This window comes from Tamandua tetradactyla, chromosome 5 (assembly GCF_023851605.1).
Source record: "Tamandua tetradactyla isolate mTamTet1 chromosome 5, mTamTet1.pri, whole genome shotgun sequence".
NCBI classification, from domain to species: Eukaryota; Metazoa; Chordata; class Mammalia; order Pilosa; family Myrmecophagidae; genus Tamandua; species Tamandua tetradactyla.
In genome coordinates this window covers 64377846-64404348 of record NC_135331.1, presented here as the reverse complement: position 1 = coordinate 64404348, position 26503 = coordinate 64377846, and the positions used below count along the sequence as shown (strand labels likewise).

Sequence of the window (26503 nt, the reverse complement as noted above, 5' to 3'; positions counted from 1 at the left end):
CGCCGTCCGGGAGGTTCGCTAGCCGAAGCGGCTTGGAAGAGTGCCAGCCGGCCCCGGGTCCGAACGCGGGGAGGGTTGCTGGCCGCCGCAGCCCGGGAAAGCGCCTGTCCGAATTTCCTAGTTGGCCCGTGGCGCCAAGCGTGGCGGGAGGGCGCCAGCCGCAGCGGCCCACCTGGGAGTGTGCACCGTTCCCGGGGAGTCACAGGTTTGGAAGGGGCCCCCCCCATCACCGTTCGCCGCGGCCTGGGGATTTCCGATCCAATTCTCTCAGTTGGTCCGGGGGAGCTGCGCATGGTGTGGGCGCCAGCCGCCGCGGTTTGAGGGGACCGCCTGTCCAATTCTCCCAGCCGGCCCGGGAAGGGGGAAGGGAGTGACTCCGGCCGCTTGCTGCCCTGCCTGGTGAAGCCCACGCCCCTCGGCGATCTCACCAGAGCGGGTTCTCTCAGCCAGCCAGCCGTTCCAGGATGGGGTACGCTGTCTTTTTTATCTCTGTCTTGGCTTTGGGAGCTGTTCTGTATTGTTTCTACTCCCCTAGTAGCTGTTCTGGAGGAGAAACTAAGATCCACGCGTCTTACTAAGCCGCCATCTTCTCCGGAAGTCTCACCTGATAACCTATGTTCTTGAGTACAGTTCTAGAGTTTTCACATTATATTTAGTCCATATTAATGAGGCATAATATTTGCCTTTTTGTTTCTGGCTTATTTTACTCAACTACTGTCCTCAAGTTTCAGTCACCTAGTTGCCTGCTTCAAGATTTCATCTCCTCTTGCAGCTGCTCAATAGTCATTGTATGTGTACACCACCATTCCCTTTTCCATTCTTCAGTCCATGTACTCTTAGGTCACCCCCATCTATTGCAAAACAGGAACACTGTTGCCATAAACAGCAGTGTACAAATGTCCATTCATGCCGCTGCTCTCAGTTCTTCCAAGTATACACCTAACTTCCCTGACTAACTGGCTGCAGGATCATATGGCAGCTCCACCCCTAGCCTCCTATCCTGATTTCCAAAAGGACTGCATCTCTCATTTTTCCAACCAATGGTGAATAGGTACAGGTCTCTCTCCACATTTTCTCCTGCACTTGTGTCTCTCTGTTCATTTTTTTAACAGTTTTATGCACACATCATACAATCCAACCTATGTAAAAAAATCTATGGTTCCCGTTATAATCACATAGCCATGCCTTCACCACTACAATCTACATGAGGACATTTCCAATTCTTCCTCAAAGAATACTTTATCTCTCCCCCATACTCACCCCTTATTGACATTTAGCTTTCACTTATTGCCTTTGTTACATTCAACGGAAGCATATTACAATGTCACTGTTAACACACTGTTAATTGTAGACCTAGTAAGCATTCATTCTATTTTTTCCCCATAAACCATCCGATTTTCAGCACCTTACAATGTTGACATTTATTTGTTCTCCCTCATGCAAAAATGTTCTTATATTTGTACATTTGATCATCATTGTTCACTCCAGGCATTGCTAAGTTATACTGTCCCATTCTTTATCCTTTATTTTTCCTCCTGGTGTCATACATACCCTCAGGCTTCCTTCCTAACCATACTCACATTCAGCTTCGTTCAGTGTCCTTCTATTATTGTGCTATCATCAGACAGTATTGTGCTATCCATTTCTGTGTCTTTACAATCAGTCCTGTTGCACAATCTGTATTCCTTTAGCACCCAAATGCCCAATTTCTACCCTATTTCTATCTCCTGATAACCTGTACTCTCAACTTTAACTCTCAAAGTTCACTATTAATATTAGTTCGACCATACAATATTTGTCCTTTTGTTTCTAGTCAGTTTCACTCAGCATAATGTCCTCAAGGTTCATGCACATTTTCACATGCTTCATGACTTTAGTCTGTCTTACAGCTGTGTAATATTTCATTGTATGTCTATACCGCAGTTTGTTTAGCCACACGTCTGTTGATGGACATTTGAGTTGTTTCCATCTCTGGACAATCATGAATTATGCTGCTATAAACATTGGTATGCAAATGTCTGTTTGTATCCTTGCCTTCAGTGCCTTGGAATATATTCCTAGTAATGGGATTGCTGGATCATATGGCAGTTCTATACTTGGCTTCCTGAGGACCATCATCCTGCCTTCTAAAGCAGTTGCATCATTCTGCATTCCCACCAACAGTGAATAAGTGTACCTGTTTCTCCACATCCTCTCCAGCACTTCTCATTTTCTGTTTTTTGACATTGACCATAATAGTAGGTGAGAAAGTGTGTCATTGTGGTTTTTGTTTGCATTTGCTTAATAACCAGTGACATTGAGCATCTTTTCATAAGTATTTGAGCCATTTGCATTTCCTTTTCTGAAAAATGTTTGTCCATGTCTTTTGCCCATTTTTAAATTGGGTTATTTGTCTTTTTGTTGTTGAGTTGTAGATCTCTTTATATATTCTGTATATTAAACACTTACCTGATATGTAGTTTCCAAATTTTGTCTTTCATTGCATAGTCTGTCATTTTACCTTCCTGACAAATTCCTTTGGTGCATAAAAGTGTTCAGTTTTGAAGAGATCCCATTTATCTGGTTATTTGTCATATGCTCCCACTTTGGGTGTAATATATAGGGAACCACTGCCTATCACATGATCCTTAAGATATTTCCCTAAATTTTCTTCTAAATGCTTTATGGTATTAGCTCTAATGTTTAGGTGTTTGATCCATTTTTGAGTGAATTTTTATATAAGATGTGAGATAGGAGTCCTCTTCTTTCTTTTGGACATGGATATCCAGGTCTCCCAACACCAATTGTTGAAGAGGCAGATCTGTTCCATTTGTGTTGACTTGATAACCTTATCAAAGATTAACTGGCTGGTAGATGTGAGGGTCAACCTTGGAACACTCCATTTGATTCCCATAGTCAGTGCACCTATCTTTATGCCAGCACCATGCTATTTTGATCACTATCACTTTGTAATACACTTTAAAGTCAGATATGTGAGACCTCTTACTTCATTTGTCTTTCTCAAGATAGTTTTAGCTATTCAGAGCACCCTACTTTTCTAAATAAATTTGATTATTGTTTTTTTCTATTTCTGTAAAGTAAGTTATTGGAATTTTAATTGGTGTTTCATTGACTCTATAAATCAATTTGGGTATAATATCTTTACTATATTTAATCTTCCAGTACATGAACACATATGTCCTTCCATTTATTTAGGTTTTCCTTGAGTTCTTTGAGCAAAGTTTTGTAGTTTTCTGTGTATAGGTCTTTTATTTCCTTGGCTACATTTATTCCTAGATATTTGATTCTTTTAGTTGTTATTGTAAATGGAAGTTTTTTCTTGGTTTCCTCCTAAGATTGTTCATCACTGGTATACAGAAACACTACTTATTTTTGCATGTTGATCTTGAATGATGCCACTTTGCGGTACTTGTTTATTAGCTGTAATAGCTTTACTGTAGATTTTTCATGATTTTCTTAATTACAGGATCATTTCATCTGCAAACAGTGAAACTTGTGCTTCTGCCTTTCCAATTTGGATGCCTTTTATTTATTTTTCTTGCCTAATTGCTCTAGGTGGAACTTCCAGCGCAGTGTTGAATAGCAATGGTGACAGTGGGCATCCTTATTTTGTTCCAGATCTTGGAGGGAAAGCTTGCAGCCTTTCCCCATTGAGTATGCTGTTAGCTGTGGATTTCTCATATATTCCCTTAATCATCTTGAGGAAGTTTCCTTTGATTCCTGTCCTTTGAAGTGTTTTCATCAAGAAAGGATGCTGAATTTTTTCAGATGCCTTTTCTGTATCAATTGAGAGGATCATGTGTTTTTTCCTTTTTAATTTATTTATATGGTGTATTACATTAATTTATTTCCTTGTGTTGAACCACCCTAGCATACCTGAAATAAAATCCACTTGTTATGGTATGTAATTCTTTTAATGTGCTGCAGGATTTGATTTGAAAGTTTTTAATTTATTTATGTGGTGTATTACATTAATTTATTTCCTTGTGTTGAACCACCCTAACATACTTGGGATAAAATCCACTTGTTATGGTATATAATTCTTTTAACGTGCTACAGGATTTGATTTGAAAGTATTCTGTTGAGGATTTTTGCGTCTATATTCATTAAAGATGTTGATCTGAAATTTTCTTTTCTTATAGAGTTTTTGCCTGGCTTTTCTTTTTGGATGACTGATTCAGTCTCTTGTGATTGATTTGTTGAGGTCTTTTTTTTTCTGGAGTCATTGTAGATTGTTCTTGTGTTTCTAAGAAGTTGTCCATTTCGTCTAAGTTGTCTAGTTTGTTGGCATGCATTCATAGTACTCTCTCATTATCTCCTTTATTTCTGTTGGGTCAGTGTTATGTTCCCCCTCCCATTTCTGATTTTGTTTATTTGGATCCTCTGTCTTTTGTTTCTTTATTGGCTTACCTAAGGGTCCATCTATTTTTTTGACTTTTTCAAAGAACTAAGTTCTGGTTTATTCTCCATTGTTTTCATGTTCTGAATTTCATTTATTTCTGCTTTAATCTTTTTATTTTTTGACTTTTATTCTCCATTGTTTTCATGTTCTGAATTTCATTTATTTCTGCTTTAATCTTTTTATTTTTTTTTCTTCAATTTGTTTTGGGGTTAATTTGCAGTTCTTTCTCCAGTTCCTCCAGGTCAGCATTTAATTCCTTGATTTTTGCTTTCTTCTTTTTAAATACAGGCATTGAGGGGAATAAATTTCCCTCTCAGCACTGCCTTTGCTGCATCCCATACATTTTGATATGTCATGTTCTCATTTTCATTTTCCTTGAGATATTTACTGATTTCTCTTATAATTTCCTCCTGGAAATTCCAACCCACTGGTTGTTTCGGTGTGTTGTTTAGCCTCTCTAAATTTGTGAATTTTCTTGGTTTCCACTTGTTATTGATTTCAAGTTCATTCCATTGTGATCTGAGAAAAGTTTTGTATAAATGATATTCTTAAATTTACTGAGACCTGCTCTGTGCCTCAACATATGGTTCTGTTGTGGAGAATGGTCCATGAGCACTTGAGAAGAATATATATCCTGCTGTTCTTGGGTGCAATGTTCTTTAAATAACTGTTAAGTCTGGTTCATTTATCTTATTATTTCAGATCTCTGTTTCCTAACTGATCCTCTGTCTAGATATTCTATCCATTGATGAGAGTGATGTATTGAAGTCTCAACCACTATTGTTGAAGTGTCTACTTCTCCTTTCAGTGTTGTCAGTGTTCACCTCATGTATTTTGGGGCACTCTGGCTCAATGCACATACATTTATGATTGCTATGTCTTTCTGATGAATTGTCCCTTTTATTAATATGTAATGTCCTTCTTTTATCTCTTTTAATTGTTTTACATTTGAAGACTAATTTGTCTGATATTAGTATAACTACCCTTACTCTTTTCTGGTTGTTTTTTGCATGGAATATCTTTTACCAACCTTTCATTTTCAACCTGTTTTTGTCCATGGGTCTTAAGTGAGTCTCTTGTCTCTTTAGCGGCATATAGATGGATGCTGTTTTGTTATCAGTTCTGCCAATCTGCATCTTTTGACTGGGAAGTTAATCCATTAATGTTTAAAGTTATTACCATAAAGCTTGTACTTTCTTCAATCATTTTTGCTTTTAGAAACTACCTGTCATATAACTTTTTTCTCTCTTTTTATACTATTAGTTACCCTTCCTATTAATCTTCATTTCTATACTTTTCTTCAAACCTCTCTCCTGTCTTTTCCTATCAGCCTGTAGTGCTTCCTGTAGTATTTCTTGTAGAGCTGGCCTCTTGTTCATGAAATCTCCCAGTGTCTGTTTATATGTAAATATTTTAAACTGTCTCTCATTTTGGAAAAACAGTTTTGCAGGATGTAAAATTCTCAGTTGGCAGTTTTTCCCTTTCAGTATCTTAAATATATTATCCTACTGCCTTTTTGCCTCCATGATTTCTGCTGAGAAATCTGAACTTAGTCTTATCTAGCTTCCCTTGTATGTGATGGTTCACTTTCCTCTTGCTGCTTTCCAGATTCACCCTTTATCTTTTAAATTTAAGAATCTGATTAGTAAGTGTCTTGGCATAGTCTGGTTTGGCTCTATTCTGTTTGGGGTATGCTGTAGTTCTTGGACCTGTAGTTTTATGTCTTTCATAAGAGTTGGGAATTTTTCATTGAATAATTCCTCTGTTATTCTTTCTGCCCCTTTTTCCCTTCTCTTCTCCTTCTGGGACACCCATAACACATATATTCATATACTTCATGTTGTCATTTAGTTCCCTGAAACCATGCTCAAATTTGTCCATTTTTTTCTCCTATCTATACTTTTGAGTACGGAATTTCAGTTTTCCTGTCTTCTAGTTCATTGATTCCTTCTTCTGTCTCTTCAAATGTGCTGTTTTATGTCTCCATTTGGTATTGCATCGCTTCCCCTGTGCCTTTCATTCCCGTAACTTCTGCCACTTGTTTTTTCAAGCTTTCGGGTTCTTCTATGTGGACACCCTGTGTCGTCTTTATATTCTTTATGCCTTTTTTGATATCTTCCTTCAATTAATTCAATGGATTAAGAATATGTGTCTTAACATCATTGATTAGTTGTTTCAATTCCTGCATCTCAGTTGATGTGTCAGTTTGTTCCTCTGGTTGGGCCGTATCTTTGTTCTTCCTGGTGTAAGTTGAGATTTTCTGCTGGTGTCGAAGCACCTGATTTTCTTTGCTTAGTTTGTTCTAGAAGTCATTTTATCTCTTTTGCCTAGGGTTTTCCTGCTGGTTCAATTTGTTCTCTATCTGTTAGTCTCTCTCACCAGCTGGTTTTTAGATTTGTTCTGCCCCTCCCCCATGTGTCTTCCCAATGCCAGGCACTGCTTTAGGGATGGCAGTAGGCACTGGGAATGTCTCTGCTTGTGGGAAAACCAAGCCTGCTGTCTTCCAGTGGTGTTCTTCTGTTTCGCATCATCCTGCAAGACCTGGGCTTATTTTAGGGCCCTGCTTTAACGGTTGCATTGTACGTGTTTTTCAGCCCAAATAGGGGCAGGTTCCCATGCAGGAGGTCTCTATCTGCTCCGGTCATCTTGAAATAATTTTCTGGGTAGTCTCTGAAAAAGCTCTTCAGTTCTCTTGCGCTTCCTCTTCTGCTCAGAAGATGGGGATGTTTAATCACTTAATTTCCCTCAGAAAACTGCATCTCTCCAGGTCTGACTAAAAACCCCAGCTTTCCTTTCCACTCTCTTTGCCCATCAAAATCTGGCTCCATATATGGGTTTGTGTCCCCCACTTTACTTGTGGTGGCGTATACCCCCCGACCTCCCACCGCATCTGTCCCAGTATTTAGCCTCCCCCAGGCAGGGATCAGTTTGTCCTGCTACCGTTTCTCCGAGAGGTAAGGGGAGGACTTTAGGACCCAGAGCTGGATGCACTGCTTCTGTCTGCGTTTTCTCAGACTCTGTCTCTCACCTGACCTAGGCCTTGAGATGCTCTTCCCTGTCTCCACATCTCTAGAAGGTGAGGGTCTGTCCCATTGCTGCTAGAGGGGTCGTATTCTGTATCCTCATTAGGGGAGATCCCTGCTGCTGTTTCTCTGCCTGTACCACGCTGTGATTTTGAGTGAGGGGGAAGGGAGAGGACCAGCAGGTCAAGGATGGAAACTTCCTACCTGATATTCTTCTACTTCAATTCCGGATTTGTAAGGTCCCTTTCCAGTCCTGTCCACCTCTAAATTTCTGATTAATTCAGAATGGCTCTTTTTAAATACTGAATCTCTGAGGAGAGATTCTCAGTAGCTGTTTATATTGTCATGGAGATAACATCATCCCCCAGAATTCAGTCTTAATTTCGTGACTAGCTGGTGTTTTGTTCAAGAGCAAATCGCTTCAATTCTCTCATTCCAAGTTTCCTCATCCATGAATACTGACTCAAGAATACACACTCTACAAGAGCCCTTTCGTTCTAATCCTCCATTATCTGGATTCTGTACGTCTTTGGTTCAGACCTTTTATTCACAAAATTAGAGAAGTTTTTGCTTCATGAAGGAGTATGTGTGTAACAGTACACTATGTGTGTCCATGATTGAAACGTTGGTCTAGGGTGGCTTCTGATGACCCATGTCAGACTGGGAAGAGGTTTGTGTTGGCTGGATGTCAATTTGGCTCTGACCTTATACTCTTTGATATTTTTATCCATCACTTAATGGAATTATAGATGTCAGATGTCATGCTTATCCAATTTGTTTTAATTATAGTACAAAAATACTTTATAGTGTTTTGGTGTATACATTACTTATATTTGGAAAAATGCACATAGCCATAATACTCCGGTAGGATTACCAAAGTTTCATTACCTATGTAAATTTCAGGAAAGTCAATATAGTGTAATGGTTAAGAGTTCATCTCTGGGAGGCAGCCTGCTTGGTTTCAGATCCATCTTCTGCATTTACTAACTGAATGACTTTAAGCAAATTATTTTATTTCTTTATAAAATACTTTATTTTCTTTATCTGTGAAATTATGATAAACTAGTGCCTATTTAATAGTTTTGTGAAGATTAAATAAATATTTGATACACCTAAATTAGTTAGAACAGAGCCTATACATTTTAAGCTTTGTTAACTACTGATATTGTCACGGATCCCCTGACTTTTCCATGAGGACTCCATGAACTGACTTGGTGGGGCCAGAAGACAGCATAGCTATTTAAATTCTTGCTTGAAAACTAACTCCCTGTTCACCTTGGAGCATCCTCTGGACACAGAGGACACACTCTTGACCTCTGAGGATCCCTGGGTTTCACTGCCTTCCATATGAGTTGGATTACATTAGTCTATATTGTTAATTAACTGGGTCTTAGATGCCACAGCAGGGCACCTTCACATTCAGACTGTAAGAGCCTGCTCAATCATCCTAGTCTGGTGGCATTTAACATAATACCATCAGATTTCTTTACAGCTCATCAACATAATGCTGAGGCTGTAAGATAAACACACATTCATAGATCAGTTTTTTTATGTTGTGTGGACTCCATGCAGCTTTAGAGAGAGGATTGACTAGTGTAAACAAAATGGAACAAAACAAAAATAGGGTATACAATTAAACAAAATAAAGCAAAAAGTAAGATATGCAGTTGAAATGCCAGTTCAATTTATCAAATTATTTTAGTAGTTTATGATTCTATTATGCAATCTTACCTTTTTCTTTTGAGTAAAAGCTATAGCTAAACATTAAAACTACAGATACAAAATCATTGCTTTTATATACTTACTTCTTTATTAAATGGATCAAGATCTTGCTTGGGAAACTTTTAGATAATGTATTTGAGTCTCGTAATTGATTTCTTCTTGTTTTATAGAACTCCACAAGACCAACTTCTTAACATGCAACTGGCTACATCCATCCATCCGTGTAAAACCAGTAGTGAATCACAGTGTTCTCAGAATGAAAATGATGAAGGTAGTGATGGTAGGTTCAATTTTATTAGATATTTTCAAATTTATTAATTCAGATTGATTACATGAAGCGTTAATCATCCGTTTTCCTTAATATATCTTCTCAGCTAGACTATGTAGCCCTTGATCTCCAGATCAAAATCATGTACACACTCCTTAGAATTACTTTGCCTTAATTAAAACGGTTTAACTTAAAAATTGAATACTAAAAATGTATTTCATATGAGCTGGAGAAATTGACAGTGTTCTGTCTTCTCTTGGATACACAGGAGAACATCTTTTTTTATTGTGACTTTAAAAAAATATATCAGGTAACATGTACCCTTTGATATTATTTTCTAATCTTATTTTCTAGTGGAGGAGACTGATGTAGAAAACCCAGCTCTTATTTTGCCAGTAGAAGACTTAGAGGAGGAGAGACCTGAACCATCTCTAAAGATAATAGAACTGGATGCTGTAAGTGCATAATGATCATTCACATCACTTAGCCAATAGGACATTAATTAGCACCTGGTTACAGTTGGGTACCATTCTACAAGACTTCTTTCTTGATTGAACGTAGTTTGATAGGAAATTACAAGTACTTGCATTTAAACATGTTCACAGGCGTGAAACAGAGTTTCTTTCTAATGTAATGAGTAATTTGTACATTGAATTTATATTGTATTACTTTTTTTAGAAACTTGCAGTATGAAATGTGAGAAGACTATTCACTATTTTGACTTTCAGAAATGTAATTTAATGGTTTTTCAATTTAGTTCTTCAAGTTATCAGACTTTTAAACCAAGGTTAGCCTCATTACATGGTAGCTATTTATTAAAATTTGCATGCAAATGTAGTTTCTTGACTGTCATTAAAATTATTTTCAGTTGAAAGGAAGAAAAAGGATACTCAATATTTGAAGGTCTTATTATGAAAATAACCCAAACAAAAATCCCTTAGAAACTAAAATTGGCTAGAGTTACAACTAGTCAGAACTAGAACTCTGGGCTGTAGGGTTAGGGTTTAAGACACTTAGTGTATTTCTGAGTTTCCAAACATCTAGTAGCTGAACATACCTCTTATTCTAGGCATTTATGTTTGTCTCTTTCTTTCTCTTTATTTTTTCCTTTGGATAAATTTGAGCTACTGGACAAATAAATACACCTATACACACACTTATACATACTCACCCATATGTTTTTATGTGCAATTCATTAAATTATTGATATATACAGTAAGCTTAAAACATGCCAGCCAGGGCATTAGAATCATGGCAGTCACTGATCTACTTGGCACATAGAAGGGCAGAATAAAATAGAAATTGTTATTGTTGGTTTGGCACGTGATAGTGGTAATAGTGACTGACACAGTGGATGCCCTCAATCAAGCTCTGCTGAATTTAGTTTTTCACAGAGCTCACATTTTATGGCACATAGGTATAGAATAAATTAAATCATTGGTAGAAACACTCTGAATCTCATCCATAAATTAGCTAATTAATATATAGTAAATTCATTGACTGTATTAATATTACATTCATTTAATAAGACTTATGAAGAGGAATTTGGAGAACCAGGAGATATTGTGCCTTACAAGGTTGAATTAGCTGATGCAGATAATCAGCAAAGGTGAGATATTTTTGTATTCTTATTAAAAACCCATCAAAAAATCAGCTGTCTCTTTAGATGAGAAGTCTGTCGGGGGGAGGGAGATAAAACATGACTTCAATGTTGGGGTATATTTTACTTATGTTTAATGCATGTGTAATATTGCTAATATTTGTTAACTTCATCAATTAGAAAACTTGTCTATAATGAGATGCTTATACTCTTACATAACATGTGGATTATTTAATAGATGCTTATTATTTAATAGGTTATATAATTCATAAACATTTATGAATTATTATTTGAAATGTTTGACAAAGTCTGATATATTTCATATGAGCTTACTTCTTTTCCTCAAAGATACACCTTGGATTTTTCTTACTCATTTTTGGTGAACCCTAAATAAAAGCAGTTAAATCAGTGATTAGGCTGAGAGGCAAAAAATGTTTCTGAATTATAGATTGCTTCCTTGGTAGATTTTACTATGTGATTATTTTAATACATGAAGTATATTGGTTCACTCTGCAACTGTTAGGGGAATTTTGTCATTTCCAAGTGAAAGATATCTAGCTGTATCTGTTGGTAATGTTAAAAATTGCTCCATGTCCCTTATGTTATTGCAACTTTAGCTGAGATTTCAGCTTTTTGGCTGTAAAGCATTCACTTGAGTGACCAGGGGAATGAAGTACCTAGAAACTAGCTACTGTACCAATTTTCTGTTTACATGTTCAGATTAATTTTAGACCCTTGTCGGTATTGTAGAACAGTCCTGGGCCTTAAGTGATATCTTTGCACCCTCCAAAAACAGATTTGGACACATAGACTCAGATATATTCATAGCAAATATGCTTTTGGAAGCAAGTTTTGGCAGGAGGCAACCTTCTGGTCAGCAGATAAGACATTTGTGGCCACTGCTATATCCCCAAAGGAACACATGGCATTTCTGCTCTCCAGTTTGATTCTTCAATATATTTTATCATGTCTTGCTTTGACCTAGATGTATAGTGTTAGAAGAGGTAGAAAAAGTTATTGATTGTTTTTTGGCAGATGTTATACAGCTTTGCTTTGTAGGTGCCATTGAGCTACATTACTTTATCTCCCTTCTGGGTATTATAAATGACAAAAAACATCGTGAATTTTGATGATGGTACTATGTAGAGCCTACATAAATATTGGATGCTATTAACTATGTTATTTAATTCATGGAAAATGTTATAACTGTTGAGGAGGCAATCATCATTAACCATGGAAACTTAAATGCTACAAACTTTTCACCTCATATAGTTAATTAATGAATGTTTATGTAGTAATAAAAACTTTCATTATATCAGATTTCAATCGGTTTGAAAGAGATCTCTGAATTTCGAGAAAGATTATAAGAAATCAAACTTATTTCACCATGTTTTAGAGCAGAAATTTTAAATGGAAATGTTGCATTTAAATCAGATTTGGCCAGTTGCCTGTTCCTTCTCTGTCAATAGCACTGTGTATTCATAGTTTAGAATACGTCCTCAGTGAGGATAAAACAAATATTCAATTAACGAGAATGATCCTAATCCATTTTACGTTTTACTATATTTGTTTTAATAAATTAGAATTTTTAATTTTTACTTTTTAAAATAATTTCTTTCAATTATCTTCTTTTGCTTGTTTGTAAACATGGAAGTTGGATATTTCATGATTTTCAGAAGAATAATTTTCCATATCAAAATGATATCTATGAACTTGTTTTCACTAAGGGAAAAACAGACCTCTTAAATCCTTGTCTGAGTAATATTTCTTCATACTATAAAGATACCTCGAAAGGTAACTTTTTTTTCTTTTTGCTTAATATTATTAACAGTGAATGTTGGTAATTTAATAAAACAAATAAATGTTCTTGGAGCCTGTGCTTTGCCTATTATGCTGTTCATTTTAAAACCAGAAAAATTAGTACTTGGGAGAAATTTAATGAATATATATATATATATAATTTTCTAGCAAATACTCTTTTAAATTAATGGATAGCAGTGTTTGTATTCATAAGGAAAAGGAGTCAATATAGGTTGCTCTAAAAGTTATTATGGACTGAGCTGGCAATTAAGAGATCACCTGGGAGAACTTCCAGTGACAAAAATCTAATTGTCACCCTTTCAACCCTCATTTGAATTGAACCTTTTCCCAGAATATTCAACTAAGACATAAAATTTCACGTTAGGGATAAAAACAAAACAAAACCTCTCGTGCTTCTGCATTGTGATTACCTGTAGTTCCCTGAGGATCTATAGATTAGAATGCTAAGTGCACACACCTGGTATCAACTCCCAGCTGGTGAGATCATCATTTAAAGATAGTCACGGCAGAGTATCCTGTCCTGGTAGTCAGATTTTATTCCAATTATGCCATTAAATCACTATGTGACCTTGAACATGTCACTATCATAGATCTTATTTTTCTAAGCTGAAAAATAGAGGATAGTGATGTATTTGTTGCAATTCTGCCAGTTTTGACATTTCAAGTTACTAAGTCACTAAATTCTTATAACCAACTGTGAACTATGCCACCATGGTGAGTTAAGACATTACAGGGCTCCAGATCTAATCCAGAAGATGAATGTGTTCTTGTCTGATTGAACTGGAGCATAGAAAATGGCGAACTTAAATGCCTATATGAATGTTACTTTAAAAGACTCTTCATTCATTCTTGAAATGAATGGACTAAATGAAATCATACCTGTACTTTCTTCATTACATTTTTTTTTCTTTTTTGGAGAAGTTGTAAGTTTGCAGAAAAATAATGCACACAATGCAGGATTCTCATGTACCGCCCCACCAGTAACAACTTGCATTGGTATGGAACATTTGTTACAATTGATGATAGCACATTTTATAATTGTACTATTAATTAAAATACATGGTTTAACTTAGGATTCACTGCTGGTGTAGGGTTCACTGCTGGTGTAGTGTAATTCCATGGATTTTGTTTTGAATTTTTATTCTATTTATACATGCTAACATTTACCATTTTAATCATATTCAGATATATATGTCAGTGCTGTTAATTGCATTCACAGTGTTGTGCTACCGTCACCGCCATTCATTACCAAAACATGTCTGTTATTCCAAACAGGAATCCTGTACATTTTAAGCCTTACTTCCCATTCCCTATCCCCACCCTGTCCCCTGGTAACCTGCATTTCACAACATTTATTTGTGTGTGTGTACCTGGCTTATTTCACTTAACATGATGTCTTCAAGGTTCATCCATGTTGTTACATGTATCAGGACTTCATTCCTCTTAATGGCTGAATAATATTCCAAATGTATGTGTATACATTTTTTCCATCTTTTGGAATAAATTTAAATAAGCTGCATGAACATAGGTGTGCATATAACTGTTTGAGTCCCTGCTTTCAATTCTTTTGGGTATTTCTGTAGTAGTGGGATTACTGGGTCATATGGTAGTTCTAGACTTAGCTTTCTGAGGAACTGCCAGGGTATCTTCCACAGTGGCTGCACCATTTTCATTATACATTGCCAGTAATGAATGAGTGTTCCTATTTCTCCACATTCTCCCCAACACTTTTTTCTTTCTTCTTTTTTTTTTTAGCAGCCATTCTAATGGCTGTTAATTGGTATCTCATTGTCATTTTGATTTGCATTTTCCTAATGGCTAATAATGTGGAGCAGTTTTTCATATGCTTTCTGACCATTTGTATATTTTTTTTGTAGAGAAATCTGTTCAAGTCCTTTGACCATTTTTTTAAATTGCGTTGTCTTTTTTGCTGATAAGTTGAAGTGTTTCTTTTTCTATTCTGGATATTAATCTTTTATTGGATATGTGGTTTCCAAATATTTTATCCATTGTATAGATTGTTTTCCTTTTATGATAAAATCCCTTGAGGACAAAATTTTTAAAATTTTTTATGAGGTCCTGTTTATCTAATTTTTCTTTTGTTGCTTGTATTTTGGGTATAAAGTCTAAGAAACCATTGCCTAACACAAAGTCCTGAAGATGCTTCCCTATATTTTCTTCTAGGATTTTTAGTTCTTGTTCTTACAGTTAGGTCTTTGATCCATCTTGAGTTGATTTTTTGTATATGGTGTGAAGGAGGGGTCCTCTTTTGATTTTCAAATGGAGATCCAGTTTTCCCAGAAGAAGAGATTATTCTTTCCCAATTGCATGATGTTTGCCACCTTGCCAAAAATCAGTTGGCCATAAATGTGAGGATTGATCTTAGAGCTCTTAATTCTAGTCCATTGTTCTATATGTCTGCCCTTGTACCAGTATCATGCTATTTTTTTGGAGGGGGAGGTGCATGGTCCAGGAGTTGAACCCGGGTCTCCTGCATGAAAGTTGGGCATTCTAACCACTGATATACCCATGCACCCACCATGCTATTTTGATTATTGTGGCTTTATAATAAGTTTTAAAATCAGGGAGTGTGAATCTTCTTACTTCATTCTCCTGTTTAAAATGATTTTAGCTATTCGGGACTTCTCACCCTTCAATATAAATTTGATGATTGCATTTTCCTTTTCTGCAAAGAAGGTTGCTAGAATTTTGATCGGGGTTGCATTGAATCTGTAAACCTCTCTGGGTAGTACTGGCATCTTAACGATATTTAGTCTTCCAATCCATGAACATGGAATATCCTTCCATTTATTTAAGTCTTCTTTTATCAATGTTTTGTAGTTTTCTGTGCACACGTCCTTTATGTCCTTGGTTAGACTTATTCATAGGACATTACCTTTTAAACATTATTAATAATGTTAAAATTACATTATTAGCATTATTAATAATGTTTCAGCAGCAATGGATCCCAACAGTGATATGTTACAATCTTGCAAAAATACCATGGAAATTAATTGTAGGCAATTTTAAATACAGGTTATAATATCTATTGTTAACTATTAAGTCAGATAATTTCCAGTCAGGTTAGGAGGGAAGGATAAAATTGTTGTGGAAGTTGTACTTAGTTGATTTCACAAATTTTTTTGTGAAATTTATTTCATTTCTCACAATATAACATCATTTAAGAGGAATAGTAGTTGTAAATAGAAGTTCTAAACACTGTGTAACTGCTAAGTTATATGAAATATTTGATTGCAATAAGTAAGTATGTTGGGCAGCAAGACAGATTTTGCATCACTGTAAACTATTTTAGCCATGTGTCTACAGTTTTATGCAGTCTATTTATAGAGAAAATATATTTGTAATGGAAATAGTTTAAGAGATAATCTGATGAAGCATTAGTCAATCCAGGTGATGGTATATGTACTTTTATTTAAAATGAAAATGATATGGTGAAATAAGCCTTAAAGAATATTCACTCTTCAGAAAATTTGTTGCAGGGTGTTTCACAACCCTGGATGCACATTATAATCACCTGGAAAACTTGGTGATTATCCTAAGTGCATGAATCCCACTCCCAAAGAGTCTGATTTAATTGGTTTGGGCTCAGGTCCATACACTGTCAATTTTAAAGAGCTCCTTTAGATGATCCCATTGTGCAGCCAGGTTGAAAATCTACCAGCTAAACCAAGTGCTTTATTTTAAGCAGACATAATGAGGTGAGTGACTAATACAATCTTGCTCATTTTGTAGCTTTCCAGTGGCAGGTGTCCCAGCTTACACATTTTCTGTGCCCCTACTGCTGCTGTGCTTTCATCTGGCAAATTTCCCTTTGCTCTCTCCTCATCACTAGGCAGACAGGGAGGAGAGGTAAAATGTGGAACTTCGTTTTCCTCCGCATTAGTTCTCATGAATTGCTGTTGTAAAAGTTGAGTGGAATAAGGGGTGGGAGAGTGGAAATTGAATCAGAGGCTGAAATAAAATTTTGTAGCCATTTCAAGATTTCATTACAAAATAAAGTCTTGCCTCCCTCCGTTAGTCTAGCTTATTAAAGTTTGAGTGTATAAGTAAATTCAGATTACCGTTTATGAGTTAAGCAGAATAAAAATATTCTAACCCTGAGATATCAGTAAGGAAATTTTGATAAATTAGTATTTATTGATAAAGGTTTACAACACACAACCTTAAGCTTATGAACAGCTTATTTATTTGCATATGTTCATCTATTTACCTTTTTAAATGTGTGTTTTCAACAGCAGGAACTCCAAGTACAGATTTTGACAGCATTGCTGATCCTGACGTTTGTTCTTCTGCCATTGAAGAAATAGAGGAAAGCAGACTTTGCAAAATAAATTTAAAAGAGAAAAGTATAGTTAGAGAAAGTAATAAAAAATCTGAGGATTCCAGCACATTGCTAAAAAGCAAGGATTCTTTGCCAAGTATAGATTTAGAAGAACCTTCCATTGAGGAGAAATTATCCCAAGACATCAAAGAATCCTTGGAATTTAATAATCTGTATGAGAAGCCAAACTTGGAAGATATTAAAACTACAGAGCCACCACTGGTAAATCTCTACTATTCTTATCATATTAAACTTTTATAAGAAATTTCATAAGAAAAATTCATATTAACAAAATACATCTTAACAGTTTCTATTGAAGCAGAAATGTGCTACCACATATTAACATGAGGTCATTTAGGAGTGACTCATATGGGAAAGAAAGTTAATGACTAAATTCTAATATGGTTAATGCCATCATAGCAAATAGTTTTCTAGGACGAGAGATACTTTAAGGCCCACCACATGAAACATAGTAAAATAAATCCTGCTTATACCATTTCACTGTGAAGTAGTCACTGGGTAAAATGAAATATGTACAAATATGTAGGAAAAATACAGTTTCTGTGGCTTAATTTAAGTCTAGAGGGAGCATGCAATTCTGTCAGGAAGATAGCTAATGAAAAACAGGGATGCAGTTTTTGTTTCTTCCAAGAGGAAAAAAAGGCAAAGTAGATGATTGCATTACTATAAAATTTATAAACTATATTTGAATCTCTGTCTGTATACTAGAAATCTTTAGTATCTGTGATTATTAATAATAAGTTCTTTGGAAATTGGGCAAATAAACAAACATTTTGTCACTCCTTCAAAGGCATTTGAAATAAATTCCCAAGCTGCTTAAATTGAAGAGGGAATTAAAAAAAGCATATAGAAAATTCTTAAGCTGATGCTACTTTTACCTGGAAGATTGGATTTCTGTGCCCACTTTGTGACAGGACTTGTGCCTATACAGTGTGGGAAATTGAAACTGAGGTCTCTGCAAAAACTTGGATCCTTAAGTGTCTGCTGGGTCACTAAAAGAATGCACAGGGAGAGGTGCCCATAGGCATAACAAGATGAAAGGGCATTGAGTTTAGTTTATGATCTGGATTGGGTAAATAAAATATCTTATCTGAAAAGTGGAAATCTTGAGCTTTTAGCATAGGTTTGAACTTTCATTATACAATCCTTGTCTAGAATCTACAAGTCTAGAAATTCATATTAACGTTAGTATTGACACTCTGATATGTATGGAGTAAGTAAATCTCAGTGCCTTCTGGAAAGACATTCCCATAGCTTAGCCAACAATAGATTCGTCCCCCAAAAAGACTACACTACACATGAGCTTAACTTCCTTTTCCACAGATGAAGAAACAATTGATCATAGCATGAAGTTTAGCATACGGAACAAACTATAAGTGCAAAGAAGGGAGCACAATATTTAAGATTTTTTTTTTTTTTTTTTTTTGCATGGGTAGGTTCTGGGAATCAAACCTGGTCTCTGGCATGGCAGGCAAGAATTCTGCCACTGAACCACCATTACACCACTCAACATTTAAGATTTTTAAAGGCAGGAAATGGGTGTTTTGGTTTGTTAATGCTGCTGGAATGCAATATACAAAAAATGGAATGGTTTTTAAAAAGGGAATTTATTAAGTTGCAAGTTTATAGTTCTAAGGCTATAAAAATGTCCAAACTGAGACATCCAGAGAACACACCTTGACTCAAAATAGAGCAGATGACATTTGGGATTTCTCTGTCAGCTGGGAAAGCACGTGGCGACATCTTCTCCTTTCAAATGACTTCCCTGGGGGTGTTTTCTTTTTGTTTCTCTAAAGGTCTCTGGCTGTGTGGGCTCTGTCTCCTATGAAGAGAACCATTTTTCCAAAATAATTCTGTCTAAAAGAAATCCAGTAGGCAGATTGAGGCACAGCTTGAATGGGTAGAGACACATCTCCATAGAAACCACTTATTCCAAAGGTCCCATCCACAATTCGGTGTATCACATCTACATGGGAACAACCTAATCAAAAGGTCTTACCCCAAACAATACTGAATCAGGATTAAAGAATATGTTTTTTCTGGGGTATACGTCAGTTTCTGGCCAATACAAGAGGGAATCAAAAACATAAAAAAATAATGAAGTACTGTTAATTTTTATAAAGGGCCAATCAAAAAGTTCTAATGTTCAAAATATATCATTGAAATTATAATTAAATATATAGATTAAAATGGCACATTAAATATAAATGAAGAGAAAATTAGTAACTGGAAAATAAATTTAAAGAAATTACCTGTATTGCGGCAAACATGCATAAAGAATTATACAGGCATACCTTATTTTATTGGGCTTTGCTTTACTGAATTTTGCAGATATTGTCTTTTTTTACAAATTGAAGATTTGTGGCAAGTCTGTGGGTGCCATTTTCCACAGCATGTGCTCACTTTTTGTCTCTATCACATTTTGGTAATTCACTCAATATTAAAACTTTTGCATAATTGTTATATCTGTTCTGATGATCTGTAAACAATGATCTTTGATGCTACTATTGAAATTGTTTTGGGCCACCACAAACCACGCCTGTAAAGACTGTGATATTAATTGATGTGTTGTGTGTGTTCTGTTTGTTCCAGCAACTAGCCATTCCCTCATCTCTCTCCCTTTCCTCAGTCTTCCCTATTCCCTGAGACCCAGCGCTATTGAAATTAGGCTGATAAGCCTACAAATGGCCTCCTAAGAGTTCAAGTGAAAGAAAGAGTCACATGTCTTTCACTTTAAATCAAGAGGTAGAAATGAATAAGCTCAGTGAGGAAGCCATGTCCAAAGTCAAATTAGGCCAAGGGCTAAGCCTTTTGTGCCAGTCAACCAAGCTGTGAATACAAAGGAAAAGTTCTTGAAGGACATTAATAGTGCTACTCTAGTGAACACATAAATGATAAGAAGGTGAAACAAACAGCCTTATTGCTGATGAAGGGAAAGTTTTAGTAGTCTGGACTAAAGATCAAACCAGCCACAGCATTATGTTAAGCCATAATCCAGAGTAAGGCCCTAACTCTCTTCAATTCTGTGAAGGCTGAGAGAGCTGAGGAAACTGCCTTGGAAGTGGTTAGAAGCTAGCAGAGAATGGTCCAGGAGGTTTTAGGAGAGAGGCCTTCTCTATTAACAGAAAATTGCAAGCTGAAGCACACATCTGATGTAGAAGCTGCAACAAATTTTCTGGAAGATCTAGCTAAGATAATTTATAAAGGTACACCAAACAACAGATTTTCTATGTAAATGAAGCAATCTTCTTATGGCAAAAGATTTCATCTAAGACTTTCATAGATTAAGAGGAGAAGCCAATATCTGTCTTCAAAGGTCTTGAACCTGAAGTTCTAGCACCTCAAGAATTATGCTAAATCTACTCTGCCTGTGTTCTATAAATGGAACAACAAAGCCTGGATGACAGCACATCTGTTTACAACATGTTGTAAACACTGAATACTTTATACCTACTTTTGAGACCTATTGCTCAGGAAAAAAGTTTTCGTTCAAAAATATTGCTGCTCATTGACAATGCACCTGGTCATCCAAGAGCTCTGATGGGTATGTACAGTGAGATGAATGTGCTAACACCACATCCGTTCTGCAGCCCATGGATCAAGGAGTAATTTTGACTTTCAAATCTTGTTATTTAAGAAATATATGCCATAGATAGTGATTCCTCTGATCTATATGAGCAAAGTAAATTTAAAATCTTCTTGGAAGGGATTTACCACTCTAGATGCCATTAAGAACAATTTGTGATTCATGCAAGGTGGTCAAGAAATCAACATTAATAGGAGTTTGGAAAAAGTTGATTTCATTCCTCGTGTATGTCTTTGAGGGGTTCAAGACTACAGTGGAGGAAGTAACTGCAGATGTGGACATAGCAGGAGAGCTAGTATTAGAAGTGAAGCTTGAAGATGTGATTGAATTGCTACAATCTCATGATAAAATTTTAATGGATGATTAATTGCTTCTTATGGATGAGTCCAGAAATTGATTTCTTGAGATGGAATCTACTCCTGATGAAGATGCTGTGAACATTGTTGAAATGACAACAAAGAATTTAGAACAATAAATAAACTTGGGTGATACAGTACCAGCAGGATTTGAAAGTACTGACTCCAGTTTTTTTTTTTTTTTTTTTTTTTTTTTTTTTTTTTTTTTTTTTAAAGAGAGAGGAAGGAAGGGAAGGAAAGACAGAGAGAAGGAAGGAAGGATGGAAGGAAGGAAGGGAAACATCTTTAAACATTTTCTTGTTTTATTGTATTTTGTTTGTTTGTTTGTTTTTTACATGGGCTGGGGCCGGGAATCGAACCGAGGTCCTCCGGCATGGCAGGCAAGCACTTTGCCCGCTGAGCCACCGCGGCCCACCCACTGACTCCAGTTTTGAAAGATGTTATATTGTGGGTGAAATTCTATCAAACAGCATCACTTGCTACAGAGGACTCTTGTCAAAGGAAGAGTCAATTGATGAGGCAAAGTTCATTGTTGTCTTATTTTAAGAAATTGCAACAACCTATTCTAAACTTCAGCAACCATCACCCTCTTCAGTCAGCAGCCATCAACATCAAGGCACAACCCTCCAGAAGCAAAATGATTATGACTTGCTAAAGTCTCAGATGATGGTTAGCATTTTTTAGCAATAAAGTATTTTTTAAATCAAGGTATATACATTGTTTTTTAGACATAGTGCCAAGTACACTTAATATACCATGGTATAGTGTAAACATAACTTTTTTTTTGTATACTGTATGGTCGATGTCACATTTCATCATTCTTGCATGTGAGTACTCCTTATTTCAGTCCAGTTTGATGAATTTTTGTTGGTTGGTTTTTTGTTAGTTTGTTTGCTTGCTTGTTTGTTTGGGGAAGTGTATGGGCTGGGAATCAAACCCAGGTCTCCTACGTGGCAGATGAGAATTTTACCACTGACCTACCCTTGTACCCCCTAAACATAACTTTTGTACACACTGGGAATCTGAAAATATTCGTGACTCATTTTATTGCAGTATTTGTTTCATCGTGATAGTCACTTAAAGTTCACGATATATCTGAGGTATACCTGTGTATGAAACAGAGGTTGAAAAACATTGACAAAGTACAATTCCAGAAAAGAATAAATAAATAATAACCCCACACTACAACATATTTTCATAACAAAATTATAACGGTCTTAAAACAAACAAAAATAACAGAACAATTTCAGAGAACAAATATTAAACTAGTAGGAGAATTCTCATCTACATCAACAACTTCAATATCATCATCTTTAAAGTTGTAAAAAAAAAAACTGACAGTCTGGGTTCCTAAAGCAAGCAAAGCTATCATTCAAGACTGAGAGTAGTGAAATGTTTAGTCAAAACCACAAGGAATTTAGCTCGTCAACCCTCCTTGAAAGAGCAGCTAATGGAAGTTCTTTAGGAGGAAAAATTGAAACTAGAAGAAGTAAGATGCAAAATGGCAAATATGTAGGGTGCATTATAAAGCAGTTTCATAAAAATGACCAATTTGGGAATTATAAAAACCTAATTTGAGTAAAAATAAAATAAAACAATAACTTGTAAGACTGTTAAACTGTGTAGGTTTAAAATATATGAGACCCTATATTGTAAAGAAGGAGAGTAGAGATCATGAATTAACTGTATGCTTTAGTCCAATACACGTTAGAAACTTTAAGGGTAACAAGTAACCAAAAGTAGAATATATGTCACTCAGAGCAGTAGAGGAAAAAAGGAATATAGAAAATTGTGCTAATTGAAATAGGAAAAGTAAGACTGGAAGAAGGAATAGTATGGTAAGTGATGGGTGTGCAGTTCCCTCATGCTTTGCAGGTCTTGTGAGCAGAGGCACTGGCTCACTTTGTTCCAGAGTATCTTTCTGAGGCTGATTGTTGAGCAACCAGCCTTGGGAGGTAAGGTATCTCTTTCCAATGCAAAGGGCAGGTTTGTTTACCATCAAGTATAATTGGGATAATGTCTGCATCTGTCAGATGGGTTCCCTGCACTCAGGGTTCCTCTCATATGACAAAGCCCACTTCGCATGTGGGCATTACCTAGCCCTCTTCATGATGCTGTATGGAAAGTAAGTTCTGGAAATCAGAGCAAATGCTGATACTCTGTCTACTGCAGATTCTGTTAGTAATAAAGTTCTTTGTTTTGAACAAGGATTCTCATGACTTCTTCCAGCATCCATGAAACTATAGTAGGCTTGCAAGTAAGGTAAATCTCAGCTCTTCACAGTTTTTGACAGTAAGTGGAAAGAGTAAAGTAAACTGATAGAAATAAATCCAAGCATATGAGTAATTAGAGTAAATGTGAACAGATTAAATTGCCTAATTTGCATTTAGGAACAGATTCCAAGTTTCGGTATAAAAAATAAAATCCATCTAACTTACAAGAAATGTATTTAAGACATTTTTAATAAGTTTGAGAGTAAAGACAAGCACTAATTAAAAAGGAAAAAATAACTTTTTTTTTTTTTTTTTTTTTTTTTTTTTTTTTTTTTTTTTTTTACACAAGAAAAATCTTTATTAAATCTACTGAAGAGTTCCTGTCTCCTTGGGAATCTTTTTTTTTTTTTTTTTTTTTTTTTTTTTTTTTTTTTTTTATTAATTAAAAAAAGAATTAACAAAACAATTCGAAATCATTTCAATCTACATGTACAATCAGTAATTCTTAATAACATCACATAGTTGCATATTCATCATTTCTTAGTACATTTGCATCGATTTAGAAAAAGAAATAAAAAGACAACAGAATAAGAATTAAAACAATAATAGAAAGAAAAAAAAACAAAAAAAACAAAAACAAAAAACCTATACCTCACATGCAGCTTCATTCAGTGTTTTAACATAATTGCATTACAATTGGGTAGTATTGTGCTGTCCATTTCTGAGTTTTTATATCCAGTCCCGTTGTACAGTCTGTATCCCTTCATCTCCAATTATCCCTTCTCTTTTTTTTTTTTTTTAATTAACAGAAAAAAAGAAATTAACCCAACATTTAGAGATCATACCATTCTACACATGCAATCATTAATTCTTAACATCATCACATAGATGCATGATCATCATTTCTTAGTACATTTGCATTGGTTTAGAAGAACTAGCAACATAACCGAAAAAGATATAGAATGTTAATATAGAGAAAAAAATAAAAGTAATAATAGTAAAATCAAAACAAAACAACACAAAACAAAACAAAAACCTATAGCTCAGATGCAGCTTCATTCAGTGTTTTAACATGATTACTTTACAATTAGGTATTATTGTGCTGTCCATTTTTGAGTTTTTGTATCTAGTCCTGTTGCACAGTCTGTATCCCTTCAGCTTCAATTACCCATTGTCTTACCCTGTTTCTAACTCCTGCTGAACTCTGTTACCAATGACATATTTCAAGTTTATTCTCGAATGTCCGTTCACATCAGTGGGACCATACAGTATTTGTCCTTTAGTTTTTGGCTGGATTCACTCAGCATAATATTCTCTAGGTCCATCCATGTTATTACATGGTTCATAAGTTTATCTTGTCTTAAAGCTGCATAATATTCCATCGTATGTATATACCACAGTTTGTTTAGCCACTCTTCTGTTGATGGAGATTTTGGCTGTTTCCATCTCTTTGCAATTGTAAATAATGCTGCTATAAACATTGGTGTGCAAATGTCCGTTTGTGTCTTTGCCCTTAAGTCCTTTGAGTAGATACCTAGCAATGGTATTGCTGGGTCATATGGCAATTCTATATTCAGCTTTTTGAGGAACCGCCAAACTGCCTTCCACAGTGGTTGCACCCTTTGACATTCCCACCAACAGTGGATAAGTGTGCCTCTTTCTCCGCATCCTCTCCAGCACTTGTCATTTTCTGTTTTGTTGATAATGGCCATTCTGGTGGGTGTGAGATGATATCTCATTGTGGTTTTGATTTGCATTTCTCTAATGGCCAGGGACATTGAGCATCTCTTCATGTGCCTCTTGGCCATCCGTATTTCCTCTTCTGAGAGGTGTCTGTTCAAGTCTTTTTCCCATTTTGTAATTGGGTTGGCTGTCTTTTTGTTGTTGAGATGAACAATCTCTTTATAAATTCTGGATACTAGACCTTTATCTGATATATCATTTCCAAATATTGTCTCCCATTGTGAAGGCTGTCTTTCTACTTTCTTGATGAAGTTCTTTGATGCACAAAAGTGTTTAATTTTGAGGAGTTCCCATTTATTTATTTCCTTCTTCAGTGCTCTTGCTTTAGGTTTAAGGTCCATAAAACCGCCTCCAGTTGTAAGATCCATAAGATATCTCCCAACATTTTCCTCTAACTGTTTTATGGTCTTAGACCTAATGTTTAGATCTTTGATCCATTTTGAGTTAACTTTTGTATAGGGTGTGAGAGATGGGTCTTCTTTCATTCTTTTGCATATGGATATCCAGTTCTCTAGGCACCATTTATTGAAGAGACTGCTCTGTCCCAGGTGAGTTGGCTTGACTGCCTTATCAAAGATCAAATGTCCATAGATGAGAGGGTCTATATCTGAGCACTCTATTCGATTCCATTGGTCGATATATCTATCTTTATGCCAATACCATGCTGTTTTGACCACTGTGGCTTCATAATATGCCTTAAAGTCAGGCAGCGCGAGACCTCCAGCTTCGTTTTTTTTCCTCAAGATGTTTTTAGCAATTCGGGGCACCCTGCCCTTCCAGATAAATTTGCTTATTGGTTTTTCTATTTCTGAAAAATAAGTTGTTGGGATTTTGATTGGTATTGCATTGAATCTGTAAATCAATTTAGGTAGGATTGACATCTTAACTATATTTAGTCTTCCAATCCATGAACACGGTATGCCCTTCCATCTATTTAGGTCTTCTGTGATTTCTTTTAGCAGTTTTTTGTAGTTTTCTTTATATAGGTTTTTTGTCTCTTTAGTTAAATTTATTCCTAGGTATTTTATTCTTTTAGTTGCAATTGTGAATGGGATTCGTTTCTTGATTTCCCCCTCAGCTTGTTCCTTACTAGTGTATAGAAATGCTACAGATTTTTGAATGTTGATCTTGTAACCTGCTACTTTGCTGTACTCATTTATTAGCTCTAGTAGTTTTGTTGTGGATTTTTCCGGGTTTTCGACGTATAGTATCATATCGTCTGCAAACAGTGATAGTTTTACTTCTTCCTTTCCAATTTTGATGCCTTGTATTTCTTTTTCTTGTCTAATTGCTCTGGCTAGAACCTCCAACACAATGTTGAATAATAGTGGTGATAGTGGACATCCTTGTCTTGTTCCTGATCTTAGGGGGAAAGTTTTCAATTTTTCCCCATTGAGGATGATATT

General features: G+C 35.8%; 1 protein-coding gene across 5 annotated transcripts in view; it reads left to right on the top strand.

Moving 5' to 3' along the window:
- The window catches only part of ZBBX (zinc finger B-box domain containing), a 144370-nt gene that overhangs the window by 84156 nt on the left and 33711 nt on the right, over positions 1 to 26503 (top strand). For all 5 annotated transcript variants that reach the window (XM_077160956.1, XM_077160955.1, XM_077160959.1 and 2 more), the window contains 5 exons: positions 9318 to 9427; positions 9770 to 9870; positions 10945 to 11024; positions 12670 to 12809; positions 17093 to 17400. In XM_077160956.1, coding sequence (XP_077017071.1) covers positions 9318 to 9427; positions 9770 to 9870; positions 10945 to 11024; positions 12670 to 12809; positions 17093 to 17400 — 739 coding nt within the window. The remainder of the gene's footprint in view (positions 1 to 9317; positions 9428 to 9769; positions 9871 to 10944; positions 11025 to 12669; positions 12810 to 17092; positions 17401 to 26503) is intronic.